Here is a 16,729-nt window from a genome sequence, read left to right as displayed (position 1 = left end):
AAATTTGAAACATAAAGAAATTCTTACAGTCGTGTGTCACAACATAATAATCAAAATAAATTTGTACATAACAGAAAATTTAAAGTGGTATATACCCATTTTGTACAGCCATTTCAGATCATGCGCTTTCGTTAAAATTATATCGAAAGAAAAATTCAAAAACAAAAACACAACAATATAAATGTCATATGCATTTGACAAAAGGTTATTTTATTTTTGACGTTTCTATATTTTCTGTATTCTCTGCAATTTTTTTTTTCTTTTTGTTGTTTTGACTCTTATACAGAATTTACTACTCATTTTTTTATATTTCTATTCAGAAACGCATTAAAAAAATTAGGTGACGCGTTGTTGTTCGAAAGTAAAATTTTTATTGTATATTATTAAAAACGCAATTTTATATACAAAAAAAAAAAAAACAAATGATATAAAAATAAATTTTTATGTAATATTTTGTGAGCATTTTATTTATTACATTAAAATGAAAATATCGTGTTTGATAATCGTATGATTTAAAATATAAAATTGAAGAAATTAAGAATAATTGTTATAAGTAAAAGCCTCATTGGTTTGTGTATATTGTTTGATCAAGAACATTTTTTACTGTAAATCTAGTGTTCAGATTGTAACATTCATAATAGTATTATTATAATAATTTGAAAAGACAAAATCTATGAATATTATTTTCTTGTTAATCAATTTAAAATAACATAGTTTATGAATTTAATATTATAAAGGTGGAAAATTTAAAAATGGCTGTTGATATATCAGCACTGTCTAAAGAAGTTGATGAGCTCAATAGTGAATATAAAGAATTAGAGGTAGGTATATATACCGGCATTTTTTAAATATGCATGGGTTAGCTGAGTCATTTAAATATGTATGTACATTTAAGTATTCTTTTGTACATCGAAATACATTGATAAAATTATTACTTAACTTCACTAATAACTGTTCTTTTCTAATTAGAAATAATTTTAATTCAAATAAAAAATATTCCCGCAAAAAAAGTATACATATTATATGTACATACACATTGCTCAAATTGTTACCACTTGTGTAGGTATACCTAACCAAATAACCAAATTACATGCATAAAACTACCAAAATTTCAAAAATTTTAAATTAAATTGATATCTACTGTCTACTTATTTTAATTTTTAAAATTTTCAGGTTGCTAATCAAAAATATGTTGAGCTTTTAGAAGGATTATATAGCCAACAACAAAAATGTTTCAATGAAATTAAACACCAAAGATATCGATTAGGGCAAATTACTTCACAATTAGCTAAGTAAGTATGCAATTGGAATTTTTATTCCTTAACATAAAAAAGAAAATATCTACATTCTTATATGATTAAAATTAATAATTATAAAATCAAAAAATAGAAAAATGTAAAAACAAAACACAAAATTATTAATGTTTACAATTTGTAAGTTGTAAACTAAAATTTTGCATATCAGCGGAATCATACGATTTTTTTACGCATTCTCTGTACAAGTTTTGTATGTATCTCATTAAAAAAAAAAATTTTCAACAGATAGAGAAACAATTATTCTTTTTTCATTCATTTCTTACTATACAATACTAGGTGGGCCGGTACCTGTTTATGTAGATACTCGTTAAGTTTACCATATATGTACTTGTTTATTTCATCAAGAATACACTGTTGCAAAATAAGTGAGGTACTAAGTTATTTTACTTGATAAATTCAATTTTCATATTATATTGTACAGGAAATTTTTTAAAGAAGTTATAGAAACCTGTGATATTTAAATCTGGTTAGATTAAAGTTAAATTATATAGGTATTACCTACCTACCCTATATCTATTTATTCAAACTAAACAAGCTTTAATGTCTTACTTAAGCACATACATGCAAAGTATTTCCTTTTTCATGTTTTTTTTTCTTATGAGCAAGATAAGTTTGTTTCAATACAATGTATTGTAATCTTGGCCATTAAAGGATTTAGAAAACTAAATTATATAATTTTAATTTGAATTATAAATCAAGAAATTGTCGAAGTAGAGAAGTAAGTAGGTACATACTCGTCAAGGAAAATTTGAATTTGCAAATTTCTTTTACCTCAAGTGGGTACGAAATCTTTAATTTTTTTTAACAATATTTTACTAAGTGTTAAATTATAATAAATGTTTATATATTGGGAAATTATGTTAATTACATCGATACATATAACGTATATCTATTTAGTTGCAAGTTATATGAGAATTTCTCATTTTTTAATCAATGAATTTCTTTTTGTAAATTAACACGAAAATTGATAATTGGTAGGAAAATATACCGAGACAATATCAAATTGATGCGGTATGATTCTACAAATAAATTAATTAATTAATTAATTATCTCTAATTATGATTAATTTGTTATAGTCAATACACTATTTAATACCAATACCATAATAATAAGTACCTTGTGAGTATCACAAATTGGGTTTCAATTATAGATGGTCAATTTATTTTTTTTTGTTTTAATGTTCCATATTTTAATTAAATGATATAAGTACGAGTATATATAGACGGTTCATACTGAGGTTTATCGAAATGCCTACAAACTATAAACACTGACGTTGGCAAAATTTTCAATTTAAATAAAAATATTTTATTTATTTTTCAATGTTTATAAACATAAAGAGTTCATTTTAATATATTTTTTTATTAAATACTTACTCGTTTTTTTTTTATATAAATTTGATCAGCTATTTATATACAAAATATTAAGTATTATTTTTTTTACGGTAAATGTGCGAATTGTTATAGTAATATGTAAATTCAGGTGACAATGTTGGAGCTATGTTGTTTAAAAATAGTACCTATATATTTATTGATCTGTTTCAAAAAAATTTTGAAAATAAAATTGTTATTGTTCTGTAGAATAGAGTAAATTTACTTACATAGAGTGGTCCGAGGCAAGTTTTAAAGCCCTCATGCGGTGATTCGTTGAAATTTTTTAGAAAAAAATTGGATAGGTGAGGAGGGAAGAACTCAAACGTCTAGTGGTAATTTTGGAGAATTAAAAAAATGAGGCTGAAAAGATTTTGTTCGAAGAATGTTCGTTATAGCTTTAAAGCTTTTGAAATTAGGGCAAATTTGCGTTCAGAAATTTATATTAATTGATAGACCTACATAACAGTATGCCGTTGATTGGTGTCAGACTAACCGTTTTCAATTAATAGCTGTTGAAACACAAAATTTTCAATGAAAAACTGAAAACTTTCCAATTTAATTTGCAAAATGGATATCATGGATTATTTGCTTTTACCGTAACATTTTAACAACACATATGTGAATACATTTAAGTATTATAAATTGTTTTATAGTTAAACAAAGTATTAGGTGTTTGTGTACATTCGTATACATTGTATATGTTTAAATTTAAAATATATGCATGTAGATATATCCATAAGTGTTGGAAGTTTTTATGAATTTAACGAAAAAAGAATAATATTGCTTTTTTCGTTGTTGTTTGTATTCATAAGTTTGACATTGAAATTTTTATTCGGGGTCGGGGTAGCTTTAACTTATATTCGTTTTGTTTAATAAAAATTCATAATAATATTAGGCTATTTTAATCCGAAGCAACTTGTTGCCATTTAAATGTATGGTTATACTTTTTAGCAAGATGAATATAAATGACATTACCATTTGTGTGTGTATATTGTATGTACCTAGATTGATGATCTGATCATATTCAATATACCGCAATAATATCAAAACAAAATTACCTAACTACTTTATTTTTTTGATTAAAAATAAAAAATAATCATAAAAATTTAAACATACTTACCCAATTTTTTTTTTAAATATTTCAACAAAGTTAAATATTGTTTCTAAGTTCATTCCTTTACTTAATAACAAAAAAAAAATATTTTGAAGGTTATTTGATTAGATTGCATGCTATCATTAAGTTTTTGATTACGATTATTATTAATTCCACGGTTTAGAAATCAAAATTTCAAAATTATTATTGAATAAATTTTTTTTAAATATTAAATAGCAATATATGTATGTGTGTGTATAGGTCTATTTAAAAACATGTTGTAATTTATAATACTACGCTTATGTAGTATTTTGTTTATTTATAGAAGTTGGTTTTGTTTTCAGTATATGATACGTAAATAATGCGATTGTATGCCTTCAATGAAAATAAAATTGCATATAATAAATTGCAAGGTGTATTATAAATGTGCAATTAAACACGTTCGAGTGTACTTATTTACACTGATCCGAAACACGTTCAAAGATTTCATGTTAAATTTGCATTATTTTTAATTCTTTAGAGGATATTGTCCACTTAAACACAAATTTATTTTGAAAAATTTCCGCAGTAAGATAGGATTCCGTGTTGTCAAAAACAAAGTTTTGAAAACAGCCTGTAAACCGTATTTGAATCCAAAACAAAATACAATGACACTGTGTTGCCAAACAAAAACAAGATTTTATCTTACATTCTGGAATAGAAGTTTTGATATTTTGGCTCTTTAAATTGATATTTTAAATAACATCTTAATTTTATAACCATTTTTCTTAAAATTTCCAGTATATTACTTTGTACATCAAAGTCAATGCAAAAAGTAAAAAATTAGTGCTACCAATTAAAATATTAGCTGTCGCATACTGGTAATACTTATTGTCAAAAGTTTAAAAAAATTATCCAGAATGTTTTGATTCGCTTTTCTCTGCGGTTCGAAAACGAATTTTATAAAATTCGGAATGCGCATAACATTGTAAAATTTTTTTAAGATGCAATTCGGAACGTGATAAGAACTTTGTGTTTTTTTTACTGACTAACCTAAAATAGTTATTTTTGCTTTTGCTGTATGGAAATGCTACAATCATACAATCAAAATATAAGATTCTTTCTGGCTGTGTTATGGTACCTATTTTGTAGTTCCATAAACTTCTTAAATTATTTTATTTTCTATTAGAAAATCTTAAAAAATCATCCTATACTTTACATGATCAAAATTAAAGATCATATTTTAAATTTATGCTTTTAATTAAATATTGTTAAATTAAATTTTTTCGGGAACGAAAATTCATCTGTTCCATTTAATTATAAAAAATTATGAAATAATATGCTTAAGAAAATGCAATAAATGCAATTTATTTAAACTCATTTATTTTTTGATTGAAATTTTAAATATATTATTTTTGAAATGATTCCAACTAATATATAAAAATATTTAAATTTTAAGTACTCTTCAGCTATTACAGCATAGAAAATTATTTATATTCGTATATTGGTACATTATTATCATATTTTGATTGCTTAACGCGCCAACACTAAAATTTGTAGGTGTTTATGCTAACTGACATAATAAATATTTTAGAAAATTTCATTAAATGTAATATTTACATTATGGCAAATATGTATGATTAATTGTAATTTATTTAAAGCATTTTTGATTTTAACATACTTAATTTTCGATTCAATGTCTGAGTTTTTCATATTTAACTTACACAAAATAATATGCTTTATTATGAAAAAGTAAGCTGACCATGGGTGCAGTGGTTATGGCACCGGCCCTTTAACCGAAGGGTCTCGGGTTCAAACCCCGGTTAGGTCACTATAAAAAATTATATTCAATATTATATAACTTAATATGCAATACTAATAAATATTATACAAGTAACTTTCAAATATTCATAATATTCGATACTAAAGACTAAGAAAAATAAACAGTAAATATTAAGAAACTGAAATATTTAACATAAATAAAAACTACGGTAGGCTAGTCACCTACCTAGCTAACTCTCTATGACTATAGAAACTAGGGCATGATAGATATCATGCACTAGCCCTATATTCCTCCTAGGAGTGAAGAAGGAAAAAAAAAAAAAATTATGAAAAAGTACGATACACGCTATACGATAACCATCTTGTGTATTATACGGTATTGATTTTTCATGAATAGAGACAATATTTTGAATTATGTGAATCAAAGTAATTCGTTTTGAAAATTTTATCGGTTCATATTATTGGGATACAAATTTACCTAACCGTAATTATGGAATTAATAAGTACAACTTAGATTTCGGTTTTAAAGTGTTAGGCTGCTTGACATAAGCAACTCGTCTGACTAACTTCAACAAATTTTCACGAATGAATTACAATAATAAATATCTTAACCCTATTTAAATTGGATGTCATCGAAGCAGTGGTTCGGGTAGCTACCTTATAGTAATGAAATTTTGTAAAAATTAATATGCTAAAATGGCCATTATGTTTGATAAAACCTGTTGAGTACGTAAAAAACAGTGTGGCAATTAACATATAGAACATTTATTTTTGCGAATATCACAGTATAGAACACAAATTTAACTGTCTCGTTTTAAAATATTTTAAAATATAAATTAGTTTGACACTATCGCTATCGCTTATATAACATTATCAAAATAGGAATAGGAAATATTAAAAAAAAAACGTGTAAGTGATAATTTTAACAATTGTTTAAGGAGGTTGTTAAACAGTTCGCTCAATTTTATATGAAATTTATTACTCATATAAATTTGGCGGAATATGGTGAATTAAGCTCAAAATTTCTACATGGTTTTCTAAAACACGAAAATGTTTCTTTTAACAAAATAAGAATAATATGGTTTCTTCATATTTTAATTGTGGCAGTGTTATCGTAGGAATGCGAAATGTGAAAAAAACGTGACAATATTTTAAATTTTATATTTAAGTACAAATAAGTTATTTTTTATTTTTAGATTTATTTTTTAAAATTTTTTGTTTTTAGTATTTAAACATAAATATAATTTTTTAAATAATATTTTAAGGTCAATATTAATAGAAATTTTAATTTATAAATATTTAAGTTGGGTACATAGTTACATGATCTGTGTATAATAATATGAAAAGTGATATAATCTATACATAAGTATTTGAATTTATAACCCTCAAAAATTTCATCAGACCATAACGAATTAAATATCTCTAAATTATTGTTATTGAGCCAAATCAAAAAATATGCCAATATAACATACATATAAGGATTCGGCGTATAATTTTTGGATTAAGATGAGATGAAGGTACAATGATGGTAGAAGGTTGCGCTATATAAAGCACTACATTTCTTAATTTATCTTGTTCAGATGTGGCTTGATTATTACACTTGAAATCAGCTCGAGACTCAAGCTCCATTTTTAATATGTCAGCTTGAAAGCTCATTTAGAATTCATCTGATAAATGAAGTGAACTTAAATTTTTGAAAATAAAAAAAATGCTATTTTTGAGAAAAACAGAAAATTTTTATTGTTAACAGAAAATTTTACAGGTTATTGATTTAACATTTAATATAAGTTATAATTATTCATGTTCCTTTGTTTTTAAGAGATTTGGCTATAAGACAAAATAAAAATTAACCTTTATTAATCATATTAAAATCATCATATTACTTACATATTTTTCGCTAAAATTGACCTAATTTCAAATTAAAAAAAATAGTTAAAATAAATTCAAATTGTTTCCTATTATATTTATATATGGATCGGATAACAATGAAAATAAATTATTTTCTATATGAAACAAAGCTTTTTTTTTAGGTAATCTCATAATTTATAAAGAAAATAATTAAAATGACGTAACGCGGATAAAAATTTAACAAGCAATTTTAAAATAAATTTCACTATCAACATTAAAAATTTTATTTTGGTTTAAGGTTACTATACTACAAAAAATAATATGCATTATTGCATATACACTCATTTAAGTTTTAAGGTTATTTTTTAATTTGTGATAGTGTTTGAAATTATTCATTTGAAGATAAATAATTACGGTTTTAGTACAGAGTTATTATTCCGGAGCTACATGAGTAATATCGAAATTGAGAATTAAATATTTAGCGTTAAATGTAGGTCTGCATTAATAAACGAGTTTGTAATATTTAATAATTAGTATAAAGCTATAGTGATTACCTAATTAACATTATTTGAAAATTATAATTTATTTACTGAGACTATTTACCATTAACCAAGAATATTATATTCTATATATACTTTAATTATTGCAGCAAATAAGCTTAAGCATTCGCCATCTATTTAAAATGATAACTTTAAACTAAATGAGAATTTATAAACATAAGAGAATCTTTGTTTTTATATCACTATCTTATTTTACTGTTGTTACTGTAATGTTAATTTTAAGTGGCAATAAAATTTTTATTAATTACTTTTAATTTTATTAGAATTTTGACATTTGATCTGCTTGCATAATGTATGAAACTTTTTCACTTTAACCTACAGTAATTACAAACTTAATTATAAATTTTTTATTGTTTATAAGTGCTTCCATAATTACCGACCTTTTTTTATTTTCCAACATTTAATTATTAATTATAGTTTTTAAAAATTTTGCTGTTGAAATCATGATTGATATGTCAAAATTATTGTGAAAAGTTATTTTTTGACGATTTTCAAATTGTTGACAGATATCAGAAGTGCTTTCATATTTTCTGTTGAAGCAGTAATAAATAATTTTTTTAACAAAATATAATACAAGTAAAAGCATTTTATAAATTAAAAATGATTTTTGCAATTGATTTTCTTATTTGTTAAATTTGTATTTGTTAAATTTGATACTGTCATCAACAAATACGAAACTACGCGGCAACTCTGGTTTTTTGATTTTCTACACGTGCTGAAAAAATTCTATAATTTAAAAATTTTGATTTTTTCTTTTTTGATTTTAACAAGTACATTTCATATATGTACATATATTCTAATTCATAATTCATATAAAGAAGAATGCACAAGTGTGAACGTTAAGAATATATTAAAAAAACGTCTGATGTTGAAGAAAATCTGATGTTGATATGCGCAGCACATAATCGACAGTTTCATTCGAATTTATTTTAAATTTCGGCATTGGTCAGCAAAAACATCTTTAAAAATATAAAACTGATTCTTCGTAGAGAAAACGGATTTTAAATTTTTAATTCGACTTCACATTGATGGCTATTACAGACTTTGATATGATCGAAAAAGCAAATGAGGCCTGTAATAAAGGTTATTGTTAAAAATACAGTTTTTAAGATTAAAAGTGCAAACTTTCTAAAGCTTTATGTAGAAATTAATTAACTTTTCAGAGCTCTGCAGTCTTACTTTTAAGTACCGCATTTTTAAAAATAAATACCCAAAATTTCAGTTTCTGGTTTGGAATTTTTGTAAAAAATTGCTATAAATTACAATTCCATCAAAACTAAAATAGTTTGCGTTCTTTTAAAAATTGTAATTGATAATATAAGGTAATTGATTTAAAAAGCTATTGAACCTATGTATATAATAATAACCTTATGCATTTTGATATTGAATTTCAATAAGAATAGGTGTAAAAAAATATAAGGGAGAATGGGAGACTTGTAAATAAAATAAAACTAAGAAAAACAGGAAATAATGGTGGTTAAATTTCAAGATAATTAAATTTACACTGAAACACTTTTCAATTGTTTTAACAGGCGGAAGTTGTTTTCTTTTTAAAAATCAATAATTATGAAAGGAGAAGCATTTTGTTTTGAGAATAAGAATTGCGAATTCAAAAAAATAAATTTTATAAGTATTTCATATATGTATAAGGTTTTTTTTTAGAACGTAATTTGGAAATAATTTGCAAAGTTATGAATTTCAATTCTGTTTGACAATATTGTTCGGTTCTAATGGCTGCCAGAAGTAATTTTATATTTTTGATTTGTGCTTTTTAATTCTGTGCGAATAATTTTTAAAAAATGAGTGCTGTAAGTCAATCACTTCAACTATTTTCATTTACAAATCGTCAAACATCGACATTTTGGGAAAGTGCCTAACTAATTTCGACTATTATCGACAAAAAGTAAAATCATTGACAGACTGGCATTTTTATTTTATTCTAGAATTACATAAAAAAGAGTATAGTTTAAAATCTACTGTCTTTATTTTTATTTTTCATTGTTACAAACAATATTGTGGATATAAGATTGGTAAACACTTATCTGCTATATTACACGTTATGAAAATGCATGCAGATAGACACTTGTTTTTAATAATAACAACCCTTTTATAAATTTTGCTACTATACAAAAAAAGGGTTTTTTTAAAGTTATTTTTAAAAAAGTAAAGCAAAGCGTGTATATGTGTATATAAAATTTATTTTTACAATATTACGTTATACGAGTACATACATATTGATTTTAATTGTTGATAAATGTAAATAATTATTGTAAGGGGATTAGTCTTGCCATCAATATTAAAATTATAATTTTGCAACATAATATTTAAGATTTAACAAAATTAAGTAAGTATGGTTGAGTTCATGCTTCCTGTTAGGAGTCGCAACTCGTTTTTGCTACCTTATTACAAACCTTTTGTTACCTTGCCTGTTTTGAGTTGTAATTCTGCAGAAGTTCTGACGCAGAACGAGAATTTCGAAAAAAATTGCAGAAACTGAATATTTTACTCCCACAATATCCAAACATTTTTCTATTATCCTCCTCTTCCAATTTATAATATTTTTGCAGTATCTGTAAAAAGAACTTGAAAACGCCTTTAAAATTTTAAGCATAACATCTAGCATTTTCGAACATGCTATTTTTGCAGATTCTTCAATTTATATGTTGTTATACTGCCGTTATTAAAATCAAGATTTAATTTAATTTTTATTAAATTATTTTATTGTTTGTGTAGGATCTCATTCATTAAATTTATAAAATTTATTCATTACTCGAAAAAATTGCAAATTTTTTAAAATTGGATCATTCTAATTTTATTTATCCATTTTTGTATTCTAATATAGTTGATGCACTCGATATTTTTTAACCTTCAAACTTAATGAAATTATATTGATTTGATTTTGCAATTTATTGGAAAAAAAAAGAAGAAAATTATTTTTAAATTATAATTGAAGAAAAATATGAAAATGCTTATTGCAAAATTATAATATACGAGTATATAATGGTGTATATAACAATATACATAAATATTATAAGATTTTTATATTATATATACGTTACAATTAAGTATGTAAATTACAATACAATTCAATTCAATATCAAGACATCAATATTATTTTATAGATATGCGATATTATTTAAAATTGGATTAAATTGAATTAAAATTATTTAGGAGATTTAAAGAAAAAACTAAAATAATTTTTTCCAGAGTTAAAATAGAAAAGAATTCCAAAGATGCAGAAACTATAGCAGAATTGGAAAAAAATGTTATTAAAAGAAAAGCTCAATTGCATGAAATAGAACAGTCTCTGCCAAGAAAATCAGGATTTTATTTACAAGTAAGTGTTATTTCATTTGGATTTTCAATGACGGGGGGCTTATTGCGAGTATCGAATCACTAAGTGATAGTAATACCTATCGTACAAAGTTCGATATTATTATTGTAAACGCAAACCAATTCATACAAATGATTCGTGTCTATAATATAATTTTTGAAATTTTACGATATGACTATTACTTAGCGATTCGATACTCTGCAGAATAGCTGTAATATTGCTTATATTATATTGGAAATTTTTTATTTTTATAAAAATTTTGTTTTCTTCAAATTTTCCAATATCTTTCTAAAAAATTTTACTTATATTTTATTCCTTTTTTTTTGCAGATTATTTTAGGAGATGTAAACGTTTCAATTCTAAATAGAAATGATAAAGTCCGATATAAAGATGATTATGAAAAATTTAAATTAGTACTCAATGTAATAGGATTAGTGATGGCATTTTTAAATTTATGGTTAAATTACAGGTAAAGATTTTTAAATAATAAAAATTATGTTTTTGAATTTGTAAAGTCTATCCTTTTCATTTGTAGAGCACTGGAATTAGCATTTATATTTTTATTAGTTTGGTATTATTGTACTTTAACAATACGTGAAAGTATATTAAAAGTGAATGGTTCAAGAATAAAAGGCTGGTGGAGAGCACATCATTTTATATCAACAGTTTGTTCTGGTGTATTATTAATATGGCCACAAGGTGAAACATGGCAATTATTTCGGCATCAATTCATGTATTTCAATGCTTATATAAGTAAGTTTTATAATTATTTTTAAATAGATAATGACTATAATGAAATATACTTAATATATTTTGTATAATTCTGTACAAATAACTCAGAAATGGTTTTTTGAGTTATATTAATGTTGCACTAAATGATACGATACGTATTTGTGCTTTTGTTTTGGGATCGTATATGCTCCTATAATATTATTATGTATGATGGCTATAAATGTACAATTTTTTCGTTATTTATTCATTTTAGTTAAATTTCTAGGGGCTTATATATAATTTATGGGGGCATTAATATTAAAATATACGTAGATTTTCACTACTTTATTTCATATGTGCCGAGCAATCAAAAGATTCAATCATAAAATTTAAAATCTAATTATTATAGTTGCTTATATTATACGATTTTAATATTATTTTTGTTTGTTTTTCTTTATTTTTTAGGTATGGTACAATATTTACAATTTCGATATCAAAAAGGACTTTTATATCGTTTAAAAGCATTGGGTGAACGTCATAATATGGATATTACAATTGAGGGATTTCATTCATGGATGTGGCGAGGATTAAGCTTTTTATTACCATTTTTATTTGCTGGTTATGCATTCCAAGCTTACATGAGTTATGTATTATATAAATTATCATATCATCCGGAAATGACTTGGCAGGTAAATTGAATCTTATTTTGTACTTAAATAAGTAGGACTTCAGTAGACATTCAAATATTTCGTGCATGTAAATGCGCACGATTAATTAATTTCTTTAACAATATAAAGTTAGATTTTGTAAACAAAATGTTAGAGCTGGTGAAACATCCCCAAATTTACTAAATATATGTTTACAAAATGTGTGAACTTTGTATCGACTTTAAAATTATAGTTAAATTAAAATTTTTTAAATTTATTATAAAGTAGTAGAATAAAAAATTCAGGGCATTTTTATAAAATTAAAATGTTAAATCACAATTCATTTAAAGATTTCTTTTTTTTAATCAGTTTATGTAAACATTCAATTTTTGATAAGATATATAGATTAGATTAAAATTATTTTAAATAAAAAAAAAATTATTGTTGCAAAAATTAAATAAAAAGTCAACTTTGAACTTTTTCAAGTACAATTAATCTATAATTACGGCACTAATTCTTAAATTTCATTAAATTAAAGTGTAAGATAATTTATTTATTAATCTTTTGTGTTGAGGAAATATTTTGTATTTATGTTAAAAGAATGCATCGCTGACTTTAATAATTGAATTGTGCAATTATGTGCAAAACTGCTACGCCTGACATATAAGTTTCGTGAAAAGCGGACACAAAAAAATGACATTTTTGTTTGTTATTCACAGTCAATTTTATGCTTTTTTTATTTTTGTGTATTTACGTTACTGTTAATGCTTATGATGCTTAATTTTTACATTAGCTGTGGAAATGTAAAAATTAAATATCGCTACTGTCAAACCAGCTGTGTGTAACAAACCAAAAATTAAGCATGTATAAAGTTTTCTATGCTCGAAAAACCCTCTAACTGCACATATCCCTTTATCTCAATAACAAACTACATTGAATTTTAAGTTTACTGATTTTCATGCTCATGTAAAATTCTAGACTTTGTAATATTACGAATCTTTCTAATATAGTATATTTCTACAAGTATGAAGTCTTGAAGAAAATCTGTCAATCTGAAGTCAGTGATATGATAATTGGAATGTATGGAAAATATAAGCTTATTTTTATATAAATTCAAATCAATTTCATTTATTTCTTTTCTCAAATGTAATTATTATGTAAATTTGTAATTATTATTATCGGTCAAATTTCTGTCAATAAATTCAAATTTTGAATACAAGAGGTTAATTAATATGTTGTTATATTTTTTAATTTAATTTTTAATTAGTTAAAAATTTAATATGAAATTATTAAACTTCTTTTATGTATTAAAATTTTAACTATAATGAAAATTTATTTATTTAATAATTAATATTATTGTTATATTTTGTAGATTCCAGCATTGAGTTTATTATTTGGATTACTTTTTATTGGTAATACAACGACCACATTATTAACATTAAGAGAAAAAATTCGTGAAAGAGTTAAGGAACGTTATCGGTTAATGAGTGTATCATGGTCTATGAAACAAAGGAATCAAATTAAGGTAAAATATATTTAAGATATTATTTTAAAATATTCCCTCTTAAAAACATGATTACTTAAATTTAATAAATTCTAATTAAAAGAAGATATAAAAAAATTGCCTTATAAAAAGTAATTATTTTTCCTTTTCCATCTTATTTTTTTCGCTTCAATATCCTATTTATCTCAATAATCTATTAATAATTATCCTTTATTTTTCTTCATCTCATTCCGTATTAATTTATTAAATTATATTATTATGCTTTTTTATTTGTTTGGCAATAATGTAAGTAATATTTAAAAATAATTATGTAAAAACCAACTAAAGCAAATTATAATTTCTAATATTTTAATAATTTATTTTTCTATTTAGGATGAAATCAGTAGCTCTGACGATCAAAGTATTAGCAGCACCGTTAATAATACACCAGTTAAAACAAAATCTAGTATTAACTCTACCGTTGGTACCAGCTCCGAAATTAATAATTCCATTAAGAGTAATAATGTTGGAATAACAAATTCTAAAATTGCTAATGATGTCGCTCCTACTACCGCTGATGCTAACAACGATGAAAAATCCACCTCAAATATCATCACTACCAAAACTGTTGATAAGAAAACACAATAAACGGAAAAATAGAAGCTGTGCTTTTTTGTTTTTTTTTTTTTTTTTGAACTAATAGAAATAATAGAATACCTATATATATACAAAAAACAAAATGTAAAAAATAAGTTAAAAACAATAGGGAATAAAAATATGCAAACATAAAAAAACAATTATGTTGTAAAATTGAAATTAACAAAAAGAAAAAAATAGCAAAACAAAAATATATTGAAAATACATACAAATATAAGTGTATTCATAAGAGATAATTCTGTGGCAAAAAAGAATAATCGTTAAAGTCGGCTTTATCGAAAAATTAAATAATTATATGCTGTAATGTTTTCGATTTTCAAATCTGTCCGAAAAATGTCCGAAAAAATTTTGTGCGTACTGATCATTTATTTTGACTATTCTACTAGAAATTTTCGCTAATAGTTTAAAATGAATATTACTAGAATAGAATCCTTAAATTTGAAATAAATAAGCTAGAATAATGAACAAAAAATACTTAAATCTAACGTAATCAAAAATTCAAATTTAATTCGATTGCAATCATAAGTAGAATTAAACTCATGAAAATCAGCAATAATCAATTTTAGTGATTATTCCTTTTTACCACACCTGTACTGAAAATATTTACAGAACTATACAAAAAAAAAAACAAAGATATACAATGTAATCATTCATCACAAGAAAAATAATTTTATATATTATATAATTATACATAATTACTAAATCTTACATGGTAGATTATTAAATCTAATCCTATAAAAAATTTTCCGGCCTATATCATATTACAAAACAACAAAACCAAAATAATAATAGAAAACTAAATAAATTGTAAAAAACGAAAAAAATTATCAGAATCATTCTTTTAGTTCCTTGAATTTTTTTTTACCCTTTATTAAATTTCCTAATACTTATACACCTTTATATTATAAAAAAACAAATGAAACGATTTTAAAATAATAAAAGCATTTCAATAGAGTTAGTGGGAAAATTTTTCATTAAATCATGTAATTTCTTTGTTTTCTTTTAAAATTAAAATCTATGAAAATTAAAAATATATTAAAAAATTTTGAAGGTAATTAAATTACAATTATCAAAAAAAAAAATAATTTGTTCTTCCGAAAAAATTATAAAAGAAATATTATACAAAACGAAACATTGTTATTAAAAAATTAAATTAAGAAAAATAAAAAATAACAACTGATAACAAAGATTTTATAAATAATAAATGCCAATGATTGATATTTTTATTTTCATTTTTGCTAATTAGTCATTTATAATTTAATTAATAAATAGAAACGACTTAATTACTAATGATATCCTGTATAATTATTTATTGATATTAATAATTAATTATTATTAATGACTAATTTTTATAATAATATAAAATTAATTTAAAGATTATGTATTACGTATCATATAACAAATAAATAAAAAGAAAATTCATATTATTGTTTATAAATCATAGTAAATTGCAAAAAATTATGTATATATATATAAAAAAAACTTAATTACATATTTGTGTTAATTAATAAATTAAGAAATATGTGAAAAATTAGAAAATTTAATGGATATATGAATTTATCCCTAATTCAAAGAAAATAAACTATTTTGTATCTATTTTGTAAATCTTGTGATTAAAATTTTTTGAAATTTGAGCATGAAATTTTTATTTGAATACTTCTTTATGTCATCATTTTCAAAATTTCATTGATTATAACACTTTAAAATATATTTAATATTTTATTTAATTGTTCTATTATTTGCGCTATTAATAAAACCACCTACACTTATTGAATTTTTAGAATTTTATTATATTATCTAAAAAACAAAAAAAAATGCTTGGGTTCCTGGTTAGATAAGAAGATAGATAAGAAATCTGTGTTAAAATATGTTGATATATTGGAAAATATTTCTAAATTAAATTCAAAATTATAGTTGATATTTTTAAATTCGAACAAAATTGTATTTAT

At 23.2% G+C, this 16,729-nt stretch overlaps 1 protein-coding gene across 1 annotated transcript; it reads left to right on the top strand.

Annotated features, from left to right (window-relative positions):
• The first annotated feature begins 355 nt into the window (after positions 1-355).
• Positions 356-15,730, top strand: LOC129605268 (transmembrane protein 120 homolog). The gene is made up of 8 exons (XM_055514911.1): positions 356-821; positions 1,174-1,292; positions 11,156-11,285; positions 11,612-11,751; positions 11,818-12,035; positions 12,459-12,682; positions 14,013-14,165; positions 14,517-15,730. Exons 1-8 carry the CDS (start codon positions 753-755, stop codon positions 14,769-14,771), a joined length of 1,308 nt encoding a protein of 435 aa, XP_055370886.1. The 5' UTR covers positions 356-752; the 3' UTR covers positions 14,772-15,730.
• The last annotated feature ends 999 nt before the right edge of the window (positions 15,731-16,729 follow it).

The sequence above is a fragment of the Condylostylus longicornis genome, unplaced genomic scaffold (assembly GCF_029603195.1).
Source record: "Condylostylus longicornis isolate FDR11 unplaced genomic scaffold, ASM2960319v2 ptg000013l, whole genome shotgun sequence".
Taxonomy (NCBI): Eukaryota; Metazoa; Arthropoda; class Insecta; order Diptera; family Dolichopodidae; genus Condylostylus; species Condylostylus longicornis.
The sequence above is the reverse complement of the archived record's forward strand: the minus strand, read 5'-3'. Positions and strand labels throughout refer to the sequence as shown.

Excerpts from the sequence above, each read along its gene's own strand:
- LOC129605268 (XM_055514911.1), top strand. The coding sequence starts at position 753 with ATGGCTGTTGATATATCAGCACTGTCTAAAGAAGTTGATGAGCTCAAT. Across the intron at positions 11,752-11,817 it reads AATTTATGGTTAAATTACAG|AGCACTGGAATTAGCATTTA; the intron begins GTAAAGATTTTT and ends TTTCATTTGTAG. Across the intron at positions 12,683-14,012 it reads ATCCGGAAATGACTTGGCAG|ATTCCAGCATTGAGTTTATT; the intron begins GTAAATTGAATC and ends TATATTTTGTAG.